The 17,317-nt window shown below is 48.8% G+C and overlaps 1 protein-coding gene across 1 annotated transcript; it reads right to left on the reverse strand.

The window, feature by feature from the left end:
- Window positions 1-8,938: 8,938 nt before the first annotated feature.
- On the reverse strand, window positions 8,939-12,069 carry Ccr4 (C-C motif chemokine receptor 4). The gene has a single exon (XM_051201874.1). It carries the CDS (start codon window positions 12,027-12,029, stop codon window positions 10,947-10,949), a length of 1,083 nt encoding a protein of 360 aa, XP_051057831.1. The 5' UTR covers window positions 12,030-12,069; the 3' UTR covers window positions 8,939-10,946.
- Between the last annotated feature and the right edge of the window lie 5,248 nt (window positions 12,070-17,317).

Genomic DNA, 17,317 nt, shown 5'->3' on the forward strand with positions numbered 1-17,317 from the left:
CCTGTGGACTTAGGAATCATGAAATGTCCCAAGGGGTAGCCGCCGAAAGGCTCAGGTCTCACCCGGGAACCCGTAGGATGGATGGTGCATACTTCTATTTCCAATACTTGGGAAGTAAAGGCAGGAGGACCAGAAGTTCAAGGTCATCCTTAGCAACATAGAAAGTTCAAGGCCACCCTGGGCTACACCATAAAATCTTATCTCAGAAATGAATAAATAAAACTATGTGTGGGGTGGCTCACACTGGGGAAGCCGAGTCGAGAGGATTACCGAGGGTTCCCAACCCCCATGTGATGCTCAGTTCCTACATCCATGGTACCTGGCCGAGCGCATGTAGCCCACAGTGGGTCGTGCTGGCTGGGTAACGCCTCCATGCTTGCATGCCCACATTCACACTGACGGCTTAGGGGCCCTGTGATGCCAACACTCCTTCAGGTGTAACTGACACCCTGTGCCATCCTACACACTCTGCTACTGTTTCATGACTCAAATGTGGAACGGCGCGCTTCGAGTCCCACAAACCCTCACCCACACGAGGCCTTCTTAACCTGTAAGAATACAGAGCCACAGGGGGAGGGCCTAGGTCCCGCCCCAACTGACCTGACAGGCTGTGATGAATGATCCCTCACGAGAGGCCTCACTCTCTGAGGAGTGGATGGGGGGATAGGATGGGGAGGTGGGGAAAATGGGAAGATGGGGAAAATGGGAAGATGGGAGGGAGAGGGAAGTGGGATTGGTATGGAAAATAAGAGTGCTTTTAATTTAAATAAAAATTAATTAAAAGAAAAAAAGAATACAGAGCCTTAGCCTGGCGGTGGTGGCACACACTTTGATCCCAGCACTCAGGAGGCAGAGGCAGGCGGATCTCAGTGAGTTGAAGGCCAGCCTGGTCTACAAGAGCAAGGTCCAGATAGGCTCCAAAGCCACAGAGAAACCCTGTCTGGGGGGGGGGGGAGACAAAGAACAAAAACAAAACAAAACAAAAAAAAACAATACAAATCCTGGAAGCAGCGGATGCTGTCAGCTCTGAGATTGCACAAACTTAGTAGCAGGTACCAATTTTGTTCCTTTTTTCTGTGTAGTGTGAGTTTGTGTGCTTGTTTATTTGTTTGTAACAGTGTTTCTTGTAGCCTAGGCTGGACTTAAACTCACTATGCAGCCAAGAATGACTTTGAACTTATTTATGCTTCTGTTTCTGTCTCCAAAGTCCTAGAATTGTAAGTGTGGGCAGGCAAGCATCGTTTGTTGTGAACACTCTACCAACCAGCTACAGTTCCAGCCTGATATAATACCTCGGTCTTCCGAAGTTCCCCTGCCCTCTGGATTGCTTGGCCATCTTTTTATCTTCTTCGCCCACTCTTGCCTCCTCATTTCTAGTCATTTTCAAACTAAACCCGTACCATCTGTCTTCCTGAAATGACATATGCTTGCCTTTCCAGGCCCAAAGCCTTAGGATGAGGTCCTGGGAGGCAGGAGGCTTCTAAGGTCAAAGGGAAGGAGATGGGTCAGAAGGGAGCAACATCTGGGGTGTGGTGACCCATGCTTGCAAACGGAGCAGAGGGGAGACAGCAGATCTCTGGAGCCACAGGCCAGCCAACCCAGCCTACTCAGCAAGTTCTGGCCCAGTGAGAGAACCTGTCTCACAGAACAAGGCAGGCCAGTGAGGTGGCTCAGCCGGCAAGCACACTTGCTACCAGGCCTGACAGCCTGAGTTTGTTCTCTGGCACAGCCGTGGTGGAAGGAGATAATCAGGGCTAGCAAGTTGTCCTCTGACCTTCACCTGTGTGTGCTGTGGTGCGCTCAGCGAGTAAAGATGCTTTCCATAAAACATGATGAGCTGCATTCCGTCCACCAGGATCCACATACTGGAAGGGGAGATCCAACTCCTCAAAGACATCCTGTGACCTCCACACACACACCATCACACACACACACACACACACACACACTTTATTTTTAAAACTTTTTATTTTAAATTATGTGTTTGGCCGGGCAGTGGTGGTGCACACCTTTAATCCCAGCACTTGGGAGGCAGAGGCAGGAGGATCTCAGTGAGTTGGAGGCCAGCCTAAATGAGGTGTATATACCTGTGTCTGTGTGTGCCCAAAGAGGCCGGGGGAGGGCTGCAGGTACGGGCACTTGTGAGCCTCTGAGCTTTGTGCTTGTTGGATCCGAACCTGAACCCTCTGCACGAGCAGCAAGTGCTCTTAAGCCCTGTACAGCCACTAAAAACAATGTTTTTAAAAAAGGAAAGAACAGAAAGAAGTAACTTTTTAAAGAAAGATGGCTGACCTAAAGAACCCTCCGGCTTCCACACCTGTGGGCACACCCATGCATTCACCACACTTTCATACGCGCCTGTGCAGGAGAACACAGACTCGGGACGGTGACCACCACTAGGCACCCCAGCCCTCCACCTAAGGCTCTTCAGGTGGGAGGACACAGAGGCTGAGAGTCTGAGCAAGCAGGTCTCTGAGCCACCACCCTCGGTGTCAAGCTTGAAAAGGAACAGGAGCACTGAGGTCCCCTCCTGTTGCAAGCTCAGCGGAGTCAGCGTGGGTTGACTCTGTACAGATCGGAATGGAGAGACAGGAGGGAGGCTTCCCACCCCACCTGGACCACAGCAAGGAGGAAGCCTTGAGTAGCCCGGTGGCATCATCTAAAGCCAGAGTCGACCAGGAGAAATCTAAGCAGTTCCCAGGTCTCAAGATGGCAAAAGATCTAAGTAAGGCAGGGCGTGGTGGGCTGGGGAGTCGGCTGCTAAAATGCTTGTCATTGCAAGCCATGGAGTCTGAGTTTCACCCCCAGAACCCACATAAAAAACCAGGCGTGGTAGCCTGCCCTTATCCTCAATAATGAGGAGCCAGAGACAGGTGGATCTCTGGGGTTCTCCAGCCAAACGGCCTGCTTGGTAAGTTCCAGGCCAGGGAGAGACCCTGTCGGGGAAAGCCCAGATGTATGGAGCCCTAGGTTGTCCCTCATGGTTCACACGCTATGCCCAAATCGTCCACATGCTTGTGCACACACAGGCACATGTCCAAAGTGGCCCTGTGGAAGGCCTGCATTCCAGAGTGGATCTATTCAGCAGGGGGTGACATCAACAAACGACAAACGTCAAAATCACTCTTCCAAAATCTCAATGTCTGTAGAGGACCGTTAAGTCCCCACCTTCAGAAGGACTGGGAGTACAAAGTAGAAGTGAATTGAGCTTTAGGCAGAAGTTTACCACCGACGCCCACACGTCGCTTCTAACACCTTTGGGTGGGAACTGCCCTCCAGGCCTCGGGAGATGTTCTGCGATCTTCTGCTTGTTCTTAATGGATGTTTTTCTTAGCCTCAGTCAGCCTGCCTACATAAAGCATTTCCCACACTTATTCTATTTACACGAACTCATGCTTAATAGCTGGTCTTGTCCGTGGCTGTATAGTTGCTTCTTCCTCGGGCTGTGAGCATACTTGTGCATGCAAGATTTCCCAGAATGTGTTTGTGGATTTCTCTTTCCTTCTCTTCCTCACTCTCCTTTACCCTCTCATCGTCTCCACAGCAACGTAGGGTTAAGCTCACCGTGGAAACACAACTCTGGGTCCGTCTACGAGGGTGTTTTCAGGGAGGCTCCTCTGACGAAGGAAGACCCCCGTCACCCGAGTGCGGGCAGAACCACCTCATGGGCTGCAGTCCCAGACTGGGTAAGAAGAACTCGGCTCTCATCTCCGTTCCCTGATCGCAGAGGCACCGGACCAGCTGCCTCGTGCTCCTCCTTCGGTGACTCCCGCCTTGATGGACTCTACCCTCACACTGTGAGCCAACAGAAACCCTTCCTTGCTCGTGTCAGTTACTTCCACACAGCACCCAGGAACCTTTACAGGAGGTGCACCCTGCTCAGGCGCCCGAAGAGATGGCTCCTCTGCTCTTCACACGGTTACTCCTGGCACGCCCGCAGTGTCTGCCCCTGGGAGGCTGAGGCAGGAGGATCACCTCCAGTTCAAGACCAAGGTCAGCCTGGGCTGCTGCCGCAGTGACAACCAGGGGCTGATGAGAGGGCTCAGCAGGGAAAGGTGCTTGCCGAAAAGCCTGATGAACTGAGTTCAATCCCCAATCCCTACATGGTGAAATGACAGAACCAACCCTTGTAAAGAGTACTGTTTTTCTGACCGCCGCCTGGTCTTGTCCCGCCGCCGCGCCAGCCCCAATTAACACACAGAGACTCTGTATTAGATATAATCCTGTTGGCCTGTTACTAGTTTCTTATCAGTAGCTCTATCTTAATTATTAACCCATTTCTATGTATTTCCACGTGGTCTTACCGAGAGCGGAGGAATGGCGGTTCTGTTCTCTCCAGACTCTCCATCTTGACTCTCCTTACTACTTCCTCTTTCCTCCTTGTCTCCTAGTCCCTCCTATCTTCCTTTCCTATTGGCCAACAGTGCTTTATTCACTAACCAGTATGAGAAACATATACAGAATGGCATCTCCCATCAAACCCTTTAAGTTGTCCCCTGACCTCTACATGTACCCTGTGGATGTGTGTGACCCAAAAATAAATAAATAAATGTAATTTAAATTGAAAAAAATTAAAACAGACACACAAACAGCTGAAGAAGGTGTGTGCCTTTAATCCCAGCAGCTGCGAGGCAGAATCAGGAAGATGTCTGAGTTCAAGGCCAGGCTCCTCTACATAGTGACAGGACCGCTGGGTCCATGTGGAGAGACACTGTCTCAAAACAAAACGAAACTGTTGACCAGGAGGAGGCTCTGCTGACAGGGGCACATGACAGGGCAGAGAGCTTGCATGGAGATGGGATCCCCTCTGTTGTCCGGAACCAGCTACAGGAGATCCTGGCTCGGCGTCCTGCCCTTTCTGTGTTGACTTTTCTATCTGCCTCTGATCCCCTGAGGAGCAGCCTGGAAACCCCTGTGCTGTAGTTACTTTTCTCTTGGTCATGAAAAGGCACGGCTTGCAGCTGGAGACATGGCTCAGAGGGAGCGTGCTGGTCTGTTGTGCTGAAGGCCTTAGGCTTAGTCCCCAGAACCGGGCAGTGGGTGACTCCACAGTGCTGGCAGACTGTGCTGGAGCCTCATCGCCTCTCCTCAGTGGCGCAGAATGCAGAGAGCCGGGCCAGGGTTAAACCCCCCACTCCATTGATCCATTTCACCACACCAGACCCCGCCTCCTACGGACGCCCCCATGACTTAGCCAGGCAGAGTGGCATCGCGGTGGCACCTGTCCTTAACCTCAGCATTCAGGAGGCAGAAGACCTGGTCCATCCAGAGGGTTCCAGGCCATTGAGAGATAGAGAGGCCCTGTCTAAAAACAAAACACCACCATGCCCACAGCTTCCCAAGCAAGCGCCTCCAGGAAGCATTTCACGTTCCTGTCTAGGGTCCGCCTCAGAAACAGCCTAAATCCCTCTCAGCTGCAGCCTGGAGCCCGTGCTACCCCATAGGTGTTAAGTGCGACTGTGTTTATTCCACATTGTAAGGGGCCTGTGTCTCACCAACAAGAGTTCAGCAGTGAGGCGGCCATGGACCTGCCCAGGCCTCTAACTTCAAGGTTCCTCATACAATGTGGAACCCCAGGGTCTGAAGGTAGCAGCTACTTCCTGCTTCAGGAAGCTCTGTTTCTCCTTTCTAGCTCTCAAAGATGCTTAATCGTGCAGCTTATTTTTTTCTGAAATGCTCTTTACTTTTGTTGATAAATAATAGTCAAACCAAAGCATACACATGCTTTTGGTCTACATTTTTACGTATTAGTGTGTGTGTGTGTGTGTGTGTGTGTGTGTGAACCCATGTGTCATGGTGCCAGGTAGAGGTAAGAGGACAACTCTCTCTCTATTTTGTGAGTACCAGGGCTTGAGCAGAAGCCATCAGGCTTGGCAGCTAGTGCCCTTGCCCGCTTCAGCCCTGCCTTTTTTAAATTTTGTTTTGTTTTGTTTGGGGGAGTGCTATGGGTTTTCATATAGCTGAGTCTGGCCTCAAACAAATTATAGAGCTGAGGTTGACCTTGAACTCCTGACTTTCCTGCCGCTAGCTCCCCACCAACGGGCTTACAGGTGGATACGACCATCATAACTCAAGCATGCCTATTTTGAGCGTGCCATACAACAAGAAAGCTGGGACATGTGTTTGCCTAGGTCTCCCATGTGCAATGAAATGCGATAAAATCCTATTGAGCGCTGTTAGAAGTTTTTTCTCCGTAGATTATCTTTCCTATCTTATGATAAGCGAGAATATGGTTATAGAAAGAGCCAAGCAGCCCATCTCCTTTGGTGAGGTATGCAGGAGGATGCAGCCCAGGATAGAGGGTTTGTCTATAGGCATGAGGTCCTTAACTCAAAAAAATAGAATAAGTTTGGGCCTTATTAGTCAGGCATGGTGGAGGGCACCTGTAATTGGGCCTTATTAGTCAGGCATGGTGGAGGGCACCTGTAATTGGGCCTTATTAGTCAGGCATGGTGGAGGGCACCTGTAATTGGGCCTTATTAGTCAGGCATGGTGGAGGGCACCTGTAATTGGGCCTTATTAGTCAGGCATGGTGGAGGGCACCTGTAATTGGGCCTTATTAGTCAGGCATGGTGGAGGGCACCTGTAATCCCAGCGTGTGGGAGGCTGGGGTGGCAAGGTCTTGAGTTCAATGCTAGCCTTATCCTTTGTCCATCAGTGAGATGCTGTCTCAAAAACATAAAAAAATAAAAAATAAAAAACCCCAGGGATTTATGGCTTTTAAATGTATTCTTCTTGATGTTATTTTACAGTTTCCCAGAGGAGAAACTACAGACTCTCAGCTCTCGCACTTCTGTTCATATCAAAAGTCTCGATGAGGTAATTTTTTTACCCAAACCCGCCTACTGCTCCTGGAACAATTCGGTCAGTCTTTGAACCTGGTCACATAAAGTTTTATTAGAAACACACTTGGGGATTTTGGAGCTGGAGTCCGTGACTCTGTGTACTTAAACCGAAACTGGACTTAACTAGCTTGGAGGTCTTAGGCTGACAGAGGAAGCCCGTCCACGAAGAGAAAAATAATCAACTTTTGTTTATACGTTTCACTACACCTGGCCGTGGTGGTTACTGTTGGTGGGGTTAGTTAGAATCACGGTTATTATGCTGCTCTGAACCTCGACATATTGATTATTTATTTTGTATCATTGTATGTAGCCCAGGCTGGCCATGAACCCCACATGTAGATGCCTGTGATTTGAACTCCCGATCACTGGGCCGCTGAAATGGCTCAGCTGGTAAAGGTGTGCTGCCAGACCGAATGATCTGAATCCCACCCACCCTTGGAATGGTAGAAGCAGAGAACCAACTCCTGCAAATTATCCTCTGAATTCCACATAATATGCCGTGGCACACACACACATGCACACACATGCACACACACACACAATATATAAATGTAACAAAGTTTTTGCCTTGTTTGAAACGGAGTCTCCTGCCTGCACCTCCGCAGTGCTGAGCAGGCATATGTCCCCACGCCGTCTTCATGTGGCACCATCGCCAAATCCCGGGCTTCATTCATGCTAATCAAGCACTCTGCCCACTGAGCCACATCCCCAGGCCCCTGAATCTCAATTCTTGGAATCATAAAAGTGACCATATCTCCTCTCTGAAAGTCTGAAATGAGTTTCCACTTGTGAAAGTACTTGTTGGGTTTCTAATGTTCTGAAAGGGGAATTTGGAACTGTCATAAACTCTTAAACTGCTGTGGGCTGGGGACATGGCTAAGCCGGCAGACAGCCTGAGTTTGATCCCAGGACCTATCCATGTTCAGCAAGGAGAGATGTGACTCCCGCAAGTCACCCTCTGTTGGTGGTGTGTACACACCGCGGCAAGCATGTGCTGCCACACCCACTAAATAACAATGTCATTTTTAAAAAACAGTGAAGTGCTGTGAATAGAAAAATAAACATCTGGTTCACCTTGCTGAGGGAAGGCCGCAGAAGGAAGAGTCTCTAGCAAGCACAGGGTGAGATGGCAGAGGAATGCCCTAGGGAAAATGCCTCAGGGCTTAAGCAGGTCACCTGAAGAGAGCAGCAGCAAGTGTAGCAGAGTTCCCTGATGAAGGGAGGGTGTCCCCGTGCAAGGACTTCTGGCCCCCTCCCCCACCCCCACCCTCCATCCTCACCCCTCCCCCAACCCCACCCCACCCTCCCCCAATCCCACCCCCCACCCACACCCACACCCCACCCTCCCCCAATCCCACCCCCACCCCACACCCCTACCTGGAACAGCCTGAAATTCCAAAAGCAGCAGGCAGGGATGGAAACACCTGACTGGGCACGAGCCACACCAGCTGGGGCAGTAAGAAAGGCTCCTCATGATGGGGTGTGACAGAAGCCTTGGGTAATCTTAGGGGAGCTCAAAAGTTGCTAGGATCCTTTAAAGTTGTCCCAAAGCCGGGTGAGGAGAAAATGATAGTCTCCACTCATAATGCAGACAGCAGATACAAACTGTTCCCAAAAGATGACAGTTCCTGGAGAGTGGCTGAGAGCTGTGGGCCGCCAATCTCCGCAGGGGTGGAGTGGGCAGGGGAGGAGTGGGCAGGCACAATACAAGGTCTCCTTTCCGCCCAATTAGGGGAGTATTAGTTTTGCCTCTTTCTCTCTCTCTCTCTCTTTCTCTCTCTCTCTCTCTCTCTCTCTTTCTCTCTCTCATGCTCACACCTGTGCTTACTCACACACACACATGCCATGGCACAGATAAAGAAGTCAGGAACAACTTTGGAGAGTTAGTTTTTTTCTACTTCCACTATGTGGGTCCCAAGGATTAAACTAAGGTTGCCAGTCTTGGTGGCAAGAACCTTCACCAGCTGAGCCATCATGCCAGCCCTCTTGGACTTACACCACATGGTTAAACCTTGGGTGGGTCAGCAACTCTGACTCCCACAGCACCAGAGGGTCACACACAGACATGATCAGGAACGAAGGCTTTAGTGCAGCTAAATACCCAACTTTATTTTGTTTTCTATAAAGGCAATATCAAGTTTTCTTCGTAAAGCCACTCTTCAGAAAACAAACTTCTAGAAATGCATTCTTTATAAAGACAGCAAACGCTATGTACAAACTTAATGGAAGCATTTTAACTCAATGTCTCTCTAGCTTGGCTCTAATTTTAGGAGCAATCTGCTCTCACAGACTTTATTGGAGTTTTTATTAATTCTGAGCAATTAAGGCTATGGAGCCAGATGTGGGGCTCACACCTACAATCCCAGCACACAAAAGGCTGAAGCAAAAGCACTAGGAAAAAGTCAAAACAAGGGGCTGGAGAGATGACTCAGTGGTTAAGAGCACTGGCTGCTCTTCCGGAGAACCCAGGCTCAATTCCTAGCATCTACAAGACAGCTCACAACCATCTGTAACTCCAGTTCCAGGGGATCTGAAACCTCTTCTAGACTCTGCAGGCTCCAGGCACACATGTGGTGTACACACGTACATGCAGGCAAACACCCATACATGTAAAGTAATTTATAAAAGTTTAAATGGCCTGAGTAAAAATAGACACAGCAAATTATCTTAGTGACTTACCATGATAAATTATTGAAATATCATAAGAATAATGTCTAACCCTGGCTGTCCTGGAACTCAGAGATCCTCCTTCAGAGTGTTGGGATTAAAGGCATGTGCCACCACAGCCAGGCTCAACTTCATAATTTAATAGCTATTTTAACACCTATCAGTAATGACTTTTAACTGATTATCCTTACCTCAATAGATGGCATGACACACTTTAAAATTATTAAAGAGATATTGTCATACTTTATTGTCCTTCCTTCCTTCCACAAAGTCTCAGTATGTTACCTTGGCTGGCCTAGAACCCACTATGTAGACCAGGCTGGCCTCAAATTCACAGAGATCCACCTGCCTCTGTCTCCCAAGTGCTAGAATTAAAGGTGTACACTATTACCACCTGGAATTTTGTTTTGTTTTTGTTTTTTTCAAGACAGGGTTTTTCTGTGTAGCTCTGACTGTCCTGGAACTAGATTCATAGACCAGGCTGGCCTCCAACTCAAGGATCCTCCTGCCTCTGCCTCCCAAGTGATGGATTAAAGATCTTGCCACCATGTCCAGAAACTGCCCACATTTAGAAAAAAAAATGAACTAAGGGTATTTACAAGAGCCTTTCAGAGACAAACTTTGGGAGTTTGATGGTTTTGGTTTTGGCATTATCTAGGTAATCCCTGAATCTAAGATTCCTTGGTCTCAGCCCCTGAGTAACTAGGATTACAAGGGCCTTTCACCCTCCTCTGCCCCAATCCAGTTCTCCAATTTGAATAACCACCTGTTATAATTAAAACATATATTAGCAAGCCAAGCTGCGTGTGGATTTCAACAGGTGTCTTCTAAATGCCTGTTTCAAGTGAAGACAGGATTGTCTGAACGCCTCCTCATCTATTACCTGCAGCCAGGCTTCATTGAACAACCTCTATAATAAAAGAATTGAGATCTAAGATCCTCATTTCTCTGTACATCTGGGTTCATAGAATAACACTGGATAGTTCCAAAGTCCAAACATTCACCCAAAGGCTCGTTCCCATGGCAAAGGAGTGATTTCCTCCACCCGTCAGGGCTCTGAGTCTCTCTGGGGACACTGGGGAGAGGGGAGATGTCTTCAGTGCAATCTAGAAGGCCACACTCTGTTCACAGGCCTCCCCAGGTTCCTCCCTCCCTGTAGACGGACCTGGTGTGTGTGTGTGTGTGTGTGTGTGTGTGTGTGTGTGTGAGAGAGAGAGAGAGAGAGAGAGAGAGACGAACACAGTCCAGCTGAACACATTTCAGACTGCACTTGTCTTCAGAAGGAGAAAGAGCGAGCTGCAGGGTGAGAAGCTGTCTCTCCATGACTTTTGTTTGTTTTCCTCAGGGCTGCTCAGAGCAGCCTTCCTGAAAACAAGATGGAGCAAGTGCTGGGTGTTCAGAGCTTGCCAAGGCCACGGTACTCCTGTTCATGTGTTACAAAGCGTCTCGGAGGTCATGATCCACAGTGGATTGCGTGTAAGAGGAGCTGGGGGTGTCGGCTGAGTAGATCTGAAGGAAGTCGCAGTATTGGCAGAGCACAAGAGGGCCCCGGCACGTTCTGAAGAGTTGGGCAATGTACTTTCGGAACTTCTCCCCGAGGAAGAAGTAAATGACCGGGTTGAGGCAGCAGTGAATAAAGGCCAGGGTTTCCGTGGCCTGGATGGCGTAGTCTAGGTACCTCTCCAAGGTGCAGTCCTGGAGGACTTCGAGCTCCACCAGGGTCTCCAGGAAAAGCACCACGTTGTAGGGCGTCCAGAAGCCCAGGAAGAGGACCACCACGGCGAAGATCATCCTGACTGCCCTGTTCTTCTTCTCATTCTTACAGTGTTGCAGGGTCCTGATGATCATGGAGTAACAAAACAGCATGATCCCCAGGGGGATGAGCAGCCCCAGGACATTGATCTCCAGGGAGCTGAGGACTTTCCATGTCGTCGAGTTGACCGAGTACTTGGTTTTGCAGTACGTGTGGTTGTGCTCGGTGTAGCAAGTGCTGAACAGGAGGCCGGGGAGGGAGGCCAGCACAGCCACTGACCACGTGACCAAGCTGGTGATGACCCCATAGGTCAGAGTCCTTGCTTTCAAGGAAAACACGGCGTGCACGATGGCCAGGTATCTATCTATGCTCATGAGCATGATGAAGAAGATTCCACTGTAAAAGCCCACCAAGTACATCCATGACACGATCTTGCACAGACCTAGTCCAAAGACCCACTGGTCGGCAGCGTAGTAGGCCCAGAACGGGAGAGAAAGTACAAAGAGCAGATCGGAGATGGCAAGGTTCAGCAGGTACACGTCGGTCATGGACTTGAGCCTCTTGTATTTGAAGAGCACCAGAACCACAACGGAATTCCCAAACAGACCCAAGAGAAAGACCAGGGAATAAAGAGGAGGCAGGAAGAGCTCCCCAAATGCCTTGATGCCTTCCTTGGTGCAAGGCTTGGGCATGCTTTCGTAGAGATAGTAACTATTGTATGCGTTTTCATCCTGTGTGGTGTCTGCTGCATCCGTGGGGTTCATCTTTGGAATCTACAGGCTCTGGATACAAGCAGAAGAAGCCAGTGAAAAGAACAAGGGAGGAGAGGCCTGTAAGAAAGAAAGCAGCAGACTGCTAAATGCAAGGGATAGCTGCGTATGACGCCGCCCCAAATTGTTACATCCCTGTCCAGAAGGGGTGTCAAGGTCAGAGAAAATCATCTCAGCCTTGGGAGTTGGGCGGATGTGTTCTCATCCCAGACTTCGCCCTCTCTGCGGGGAAGCTCATTTCTCTCATGGGTAGGTGAGGATTATACTCCTCCTTCAAGGTGGTAAGCTTAAAATGGTCCCTGTGGCCAGTGGGATGTCCCAGCAGGTAAAGACACTTGCCACTGAGTCTCACAAGCCGGAGTTTGACTCCTGGGAACCACATAGAAGAAGGGAAACACTGACTCTAAGAAAGCTGTCCTCTGGCACAAGTGTACCCCCTACACACACACACACACACACACACACACACACACTATATATATATATATATATATATATATATATATATATATAAAAGAATAACAGAAAGCTGGGCACAGAGATACTTGCATCTAATTCCAACATTCAGGAGGCAGACAGCTCTGTGAGTCTGAGCCCCGCCTTGTACACACGTAGAGTTCCGGGCCAGTCAGAGCTACATAGACAGACGTTGTCTCAAAAAACAAACAAGGGGCTAGAGATGTGGCTAAGTGGTCAAGAGTTCTGGTTGTTCTTCCAGAAGACCAGGGTTTGAGTCCCAGCTCCTACATGTTGGCTCATAGTCAACTGTAACTCTAGTTTCAGGGCATTTGATGCCCTCTTCTGGCCTCTGTGGGCACCAGGCACAAATATGGTGCCCACACATAAAAGCAGGCAACACAGAGTACATATAAAATTAAATAAACAAAATGAAAAGAAATTAAACAAACCGGGGCAGATGAAATAGTTCGTCAGGTTAGGGTACTTGTTACTATGCCTGTCAACCTAGATTCAATCCCTTGGACCCACAGGATAGAAGGTAAGAGCCAGTGCTCACAGTTGTCATCTGACTTCCCACACTAGCAATGTAGTGTGCTGGACTGCACATGCGCTTGAGCATGCACGCCCCGGCGCGCACGAGCACACACACACACACACACACACACACACACACACACAGGAACTCGCTCTGTAGACCAGGCTGGCCTCGAACTCACAGAGATCCACCTGCCTCTGCCTCCCAAGTGCTGGGGTCAAAGGTATGCGCCACCTAAATATCAATTTTTAAGTTAAAAAAAAAAGGCTTCTGGGCATTGTTGACATATACCTTTAGTTCCAGCACTTGGGACCAGATGCAGGTGGATCTCTGTGTGAGTTCAAGGCCAACCTGGTCTATTGGGTGAGTACCAGGACAGCCAAGGCTACACAGAGAAATTCTTTCAAATAGTAACTAAAGCTTAACAATGAATGGATGAATCGACGCCCTGGCAGTCCCTATTAAATCTTTCTTGTTTTGTCCAGTAATTCGTGTCTAATCTGTCCCCCCCCAAGGCTACTACATCCCTCAAATACTCTAGTATTCCTGTGTGTATGTATATTTGTGCAGTGCAAACAGATGTGTACATCTGTGAGCATGTGTGCAGTCAGGCTGACCAAGGAACCGCCAGGACGTGTCCATCTCCTGCAAGGCTAGGCCTACGGGCATGCGCCACCACACCTGGCTTTTGCTTGCCTGCTAGAGATCTGAACTCAGGCCCTTGTGCATATGCAACAAAACACTTTGTCCATCGAGCCATCTCTGCAGCCCCCACCCTCCAGGGGTTTCCCAAGAGAGATTCTGTTTATTTGTTTTCCTTGGAAAGTCGTACTGAAGACTTGTTGCGTGGCAGGGTCTCCCAAGAAAAGTTTGTCAATGACTACCAACTATATTTTGTCACTATCATTTTACTAGTTAGAATTAAAGGAAAAATCAAAACAGAGGGATGAAGATAGTCTTAGGAGAGCAAACAAAAATGGTTAGCCCAGCATAGTGGCTAATACCTATATGCCAGCACTTGAGAGAGAAGCAAAGGCTGGAAGGTCAGGAGTTCAAATCCCCCTTAGTGACACAGTGAGTTTGAGGCCAGCCTACACTATATCAGACTCTCAAAAATACAAGTGAGGCAAAATCGATGGCTCAGCTAACATAGACATTTGCCATCATGCCTGAGTTTAACCCCCTGGTTCCCCAAGGTAGAAGAAAACAGCCCTCTGTAGATCATCCTCTCACAGCCACATAAACACCCTGGCACACACGTACACACATATACACGCACACACTTAAGACGTGAGTAAATGTAATGACACACATCTTAAGAGAAGATTAGTAAATAGGTAAAGAAATTGCTTACGATTCTGGAATCCCTGTGCGTGTGGCGTTCCTCCGACTTGAAGAACGCGTTGAAGCACAAAAGTTTGCAGCCCTGGTAAACATCCAGGGCTTGGGGGCAGAGCCGAGTCTGTGCGGATACCTGGCTGACCAAGCCTTAGGAGGCGTGCAAGCATGTAGAAAGTGTGTATGCTCCAAGACATAGACCAGCGAGCACCAGCATGGTAAAGAAGCCCGAGTGTGGGGCTGGAGGGACAGCTCAGTGACTAAGATTGCTTGCAGCTGTTGCTGGTGACCTGGGCTCAAATTCTAGCATCCACGTGGTGGCTCACAGCCATCTATAACTAATTCCAAGCGAGTTGAGGCCCTCATCCTATGACCTCCACAGGCAGCAGGCACACTCAGAGGCACCTACACATATGCAGGCAAAATGCTCTTACACATAAAATAAATCTACCAAAACCCTCAATGTTGGGATGGGCCAGGGGGCTAGCTACCTGTCAGTGCTGCTCCCGGACCTGCAACTACACAGCCACAGGCCCTACAAATGTCCCATCTCTACTCACCTTGCTCTTTTGAAAGTGGTCCTGGGAACAGTCTGTGAAGCAGCACAGGTACTTTGAAGGGTATGTGACTTCCTGTGACATAGCAGCTCTTCCCTTACCCACATGAAGCTTCTTGACAAAAAGAAGAAGAAAAGAGAGAGAGAGAGAGAGAAAAAAAAACCCTGAGTGAGTCATTTCCCCAAACTCAAGGGTAGAGAGGTATGGTCCCTTCTGTGGGAAGAGAGAAGATTGAAGAGAAGAGGGAGGCACAGGGCTGCCTGCGATCCCGGCACTTTGGGGAGGCAGAGGCAGGAGGCTCAGGGGCCCAAAGCTATCCTTGGCTACATAGAACATTTAAGGCTACCCTGAGCTACATGTGATCATGCCTCAAAAAAGGAGGGAAGGAGAGAGGAAGGGAAGGCAGGTAGGAATGAAAACTTTTACAGCTTTTTAATTTGTAAAAATGTACTCGGGATGAGTTAGGGAGGTAGAGAATTGGCATTGTGTGGTCAAGGCCCTGGGTTTGATCCCCAGTACCACACAGACACAGCTGTTAAAAAAGAAAAAAAGTAATAAAAACCATTTGTGGAGTTGGAGATTTAGGTCAGTGGTAGAGCGCTTGCTTGCCTAGCAGGGGCAAGGCCCTGGGTTGGATCCTCAGCTCTGGGAGGGTTGGGGGTGAACAAGAAAACGAACCATAAAATGTCCCCTCTAACTGATCACATAGTAGAAGTGCTCTTTTTTGTTGTTGTTGGTTTGTTTTTGTTTTTCAAGACAGGGTAGCCTTGGCTAACCTGGAACTCTCTCTGTTAACCAGTCTGGCCTCAAACTCATAGAGATCCATCTGCCTCTGCCTCCCAAGTACTGTGATTAAACGTGTACACAACCACCCAATCTTCCTTTCATCTTTGGTAAGTGGCCTGTTGGTTATTTCTTCCTTACAAGTATACAAGGCAAGCAGGTCACACTTGGAAAACAGAGGCAGGCAGATCTCTGTGAGTTCAAGGCCAGCCTCATCTACATAGCAAGTTCCAGGACAGCCAGGACTACAAAAAAACAAAACAAAACAAAACAAAACATGCTTCAAAAAACAATAAATAAATATATTTTTTAAGTGCCAGCTAGGCACATGACTGTGTGCGATGGCTTCGGTTCCTGGATACTTTCCAGATTTGACAGGGCCAGAGCAAGAAGATGGAAGAGACTTAAGAAAAAAGATATACATGCAGAGTAGGGCAAAGTCAGCCTAACTGTGCCTGCCTGACCCGCAAGGCAACTTTGTAGACCTCTTTGATTCACTAAGGAGACTGGCTGTCCTGGGTAAGGGGGACAAATTGTAGTGGTAAGACCAATTCCAGTGGTCTGCAAGCTTGTGCTAAACAGATATGCACGGAGGCAAATATCTGCCTGCACGGGCAAAACAAGTTCTGGGATTAAAGGCATGTTCTACTAAACCTGGCTAAAAATAAATAAATCTTTAAAAACAACAACAACAATAAACTAAAAATCAAAAATAGGATTGAGCAGGTAACCATGATGCATTGTGTACATGTATGAAATTGCCTAAATAAAACAAAATAAAATTTAGTAGTAAGTATAAGAATACTGAAAAGAAACAGGAAGCCAGAGAGGGAAGATGGTTCGTCCCAAACCAGAGGGACATAGTTGACCTACAATCCTGCTCTTGACATTTTCACAGCCACTGTAGGCTTGATTTTTGAGAAAGGAGCGGATGAAAAGAGCAAAACTCAATGAGGGAAGAAAAAAAAAAAAAAAAGCCTGCCCCGACCCACCACGCCAGGCCGGTGTCCAACATGGAGCTGTAGCGCCCCCTGTGGACCCAGACTGATTCCAACACCAAAGACTTGAAGATACTTCAGGCTGCCCAGGGGAGCAGCATATCTGAAATAGGAAGCCCACCCCCTCACACCTCCAGGAGGAGCCCCCGGGGACTCTGCGGCACAGCCGCAGTGGCTTAGTTCAGTGGCTAAGCAGCTGCACGTGAGAGAAATCTGCCAGGCAAGGCAGATTAGAGAGAGCTAGGAAAGCATGTAGGGAGGACTTCGGAGAGAGGTTAGCTAGGCGCCTGTTGATTGGCTAATTGGAATAACCGCGGCCTCGGAGCACAGGAAGGGGGGGAGGGGGGCTAGCCCCAGCTGTCTAACACCTGGCTGGAGGGGCAATGCGGCTATTCACGGGGCGGCTCCAGAGCATCTCTGCCCATAGGGGAACTGAGTGGATCAATCCAGGGACTCAGAACTGAGTCCAAATGGACATGGTGGCACATGCCTATAACTTGACACTTGGGGATCGGGAGTTCAAGGTCATCCCCTGCCATGTATACTAATTGAAGGCTAGTGAGGTCCTGGCTCAAGAACAAACGAAACAACGAGCAAAAATAGAAACGTTGT

This window comes from Phodopus roborovskii, unplaced genomic scaffold, assembly GCF_943737965.1.
Source record: "Phodopus roborovskii unplaced genomic scaffold, PHOROB, whole genome shotgun sequence".
Taxonomy (NCBI): Eukaryota; Metazoa; Chordata; class Mammalia; order Rodentia; family Cricetidae; genus Phodopus; species Phodopus roborovskii.

Bases quoted from the DNA above. Each gene is read 5' to 3' on its own strand.
- Ccr4 (XM_051201874.1), bottom strand. From the start codon at position 12,029: ATGAACCCCACGGATGCAGCAGACACCACACAGGATGAAAACGCATAC.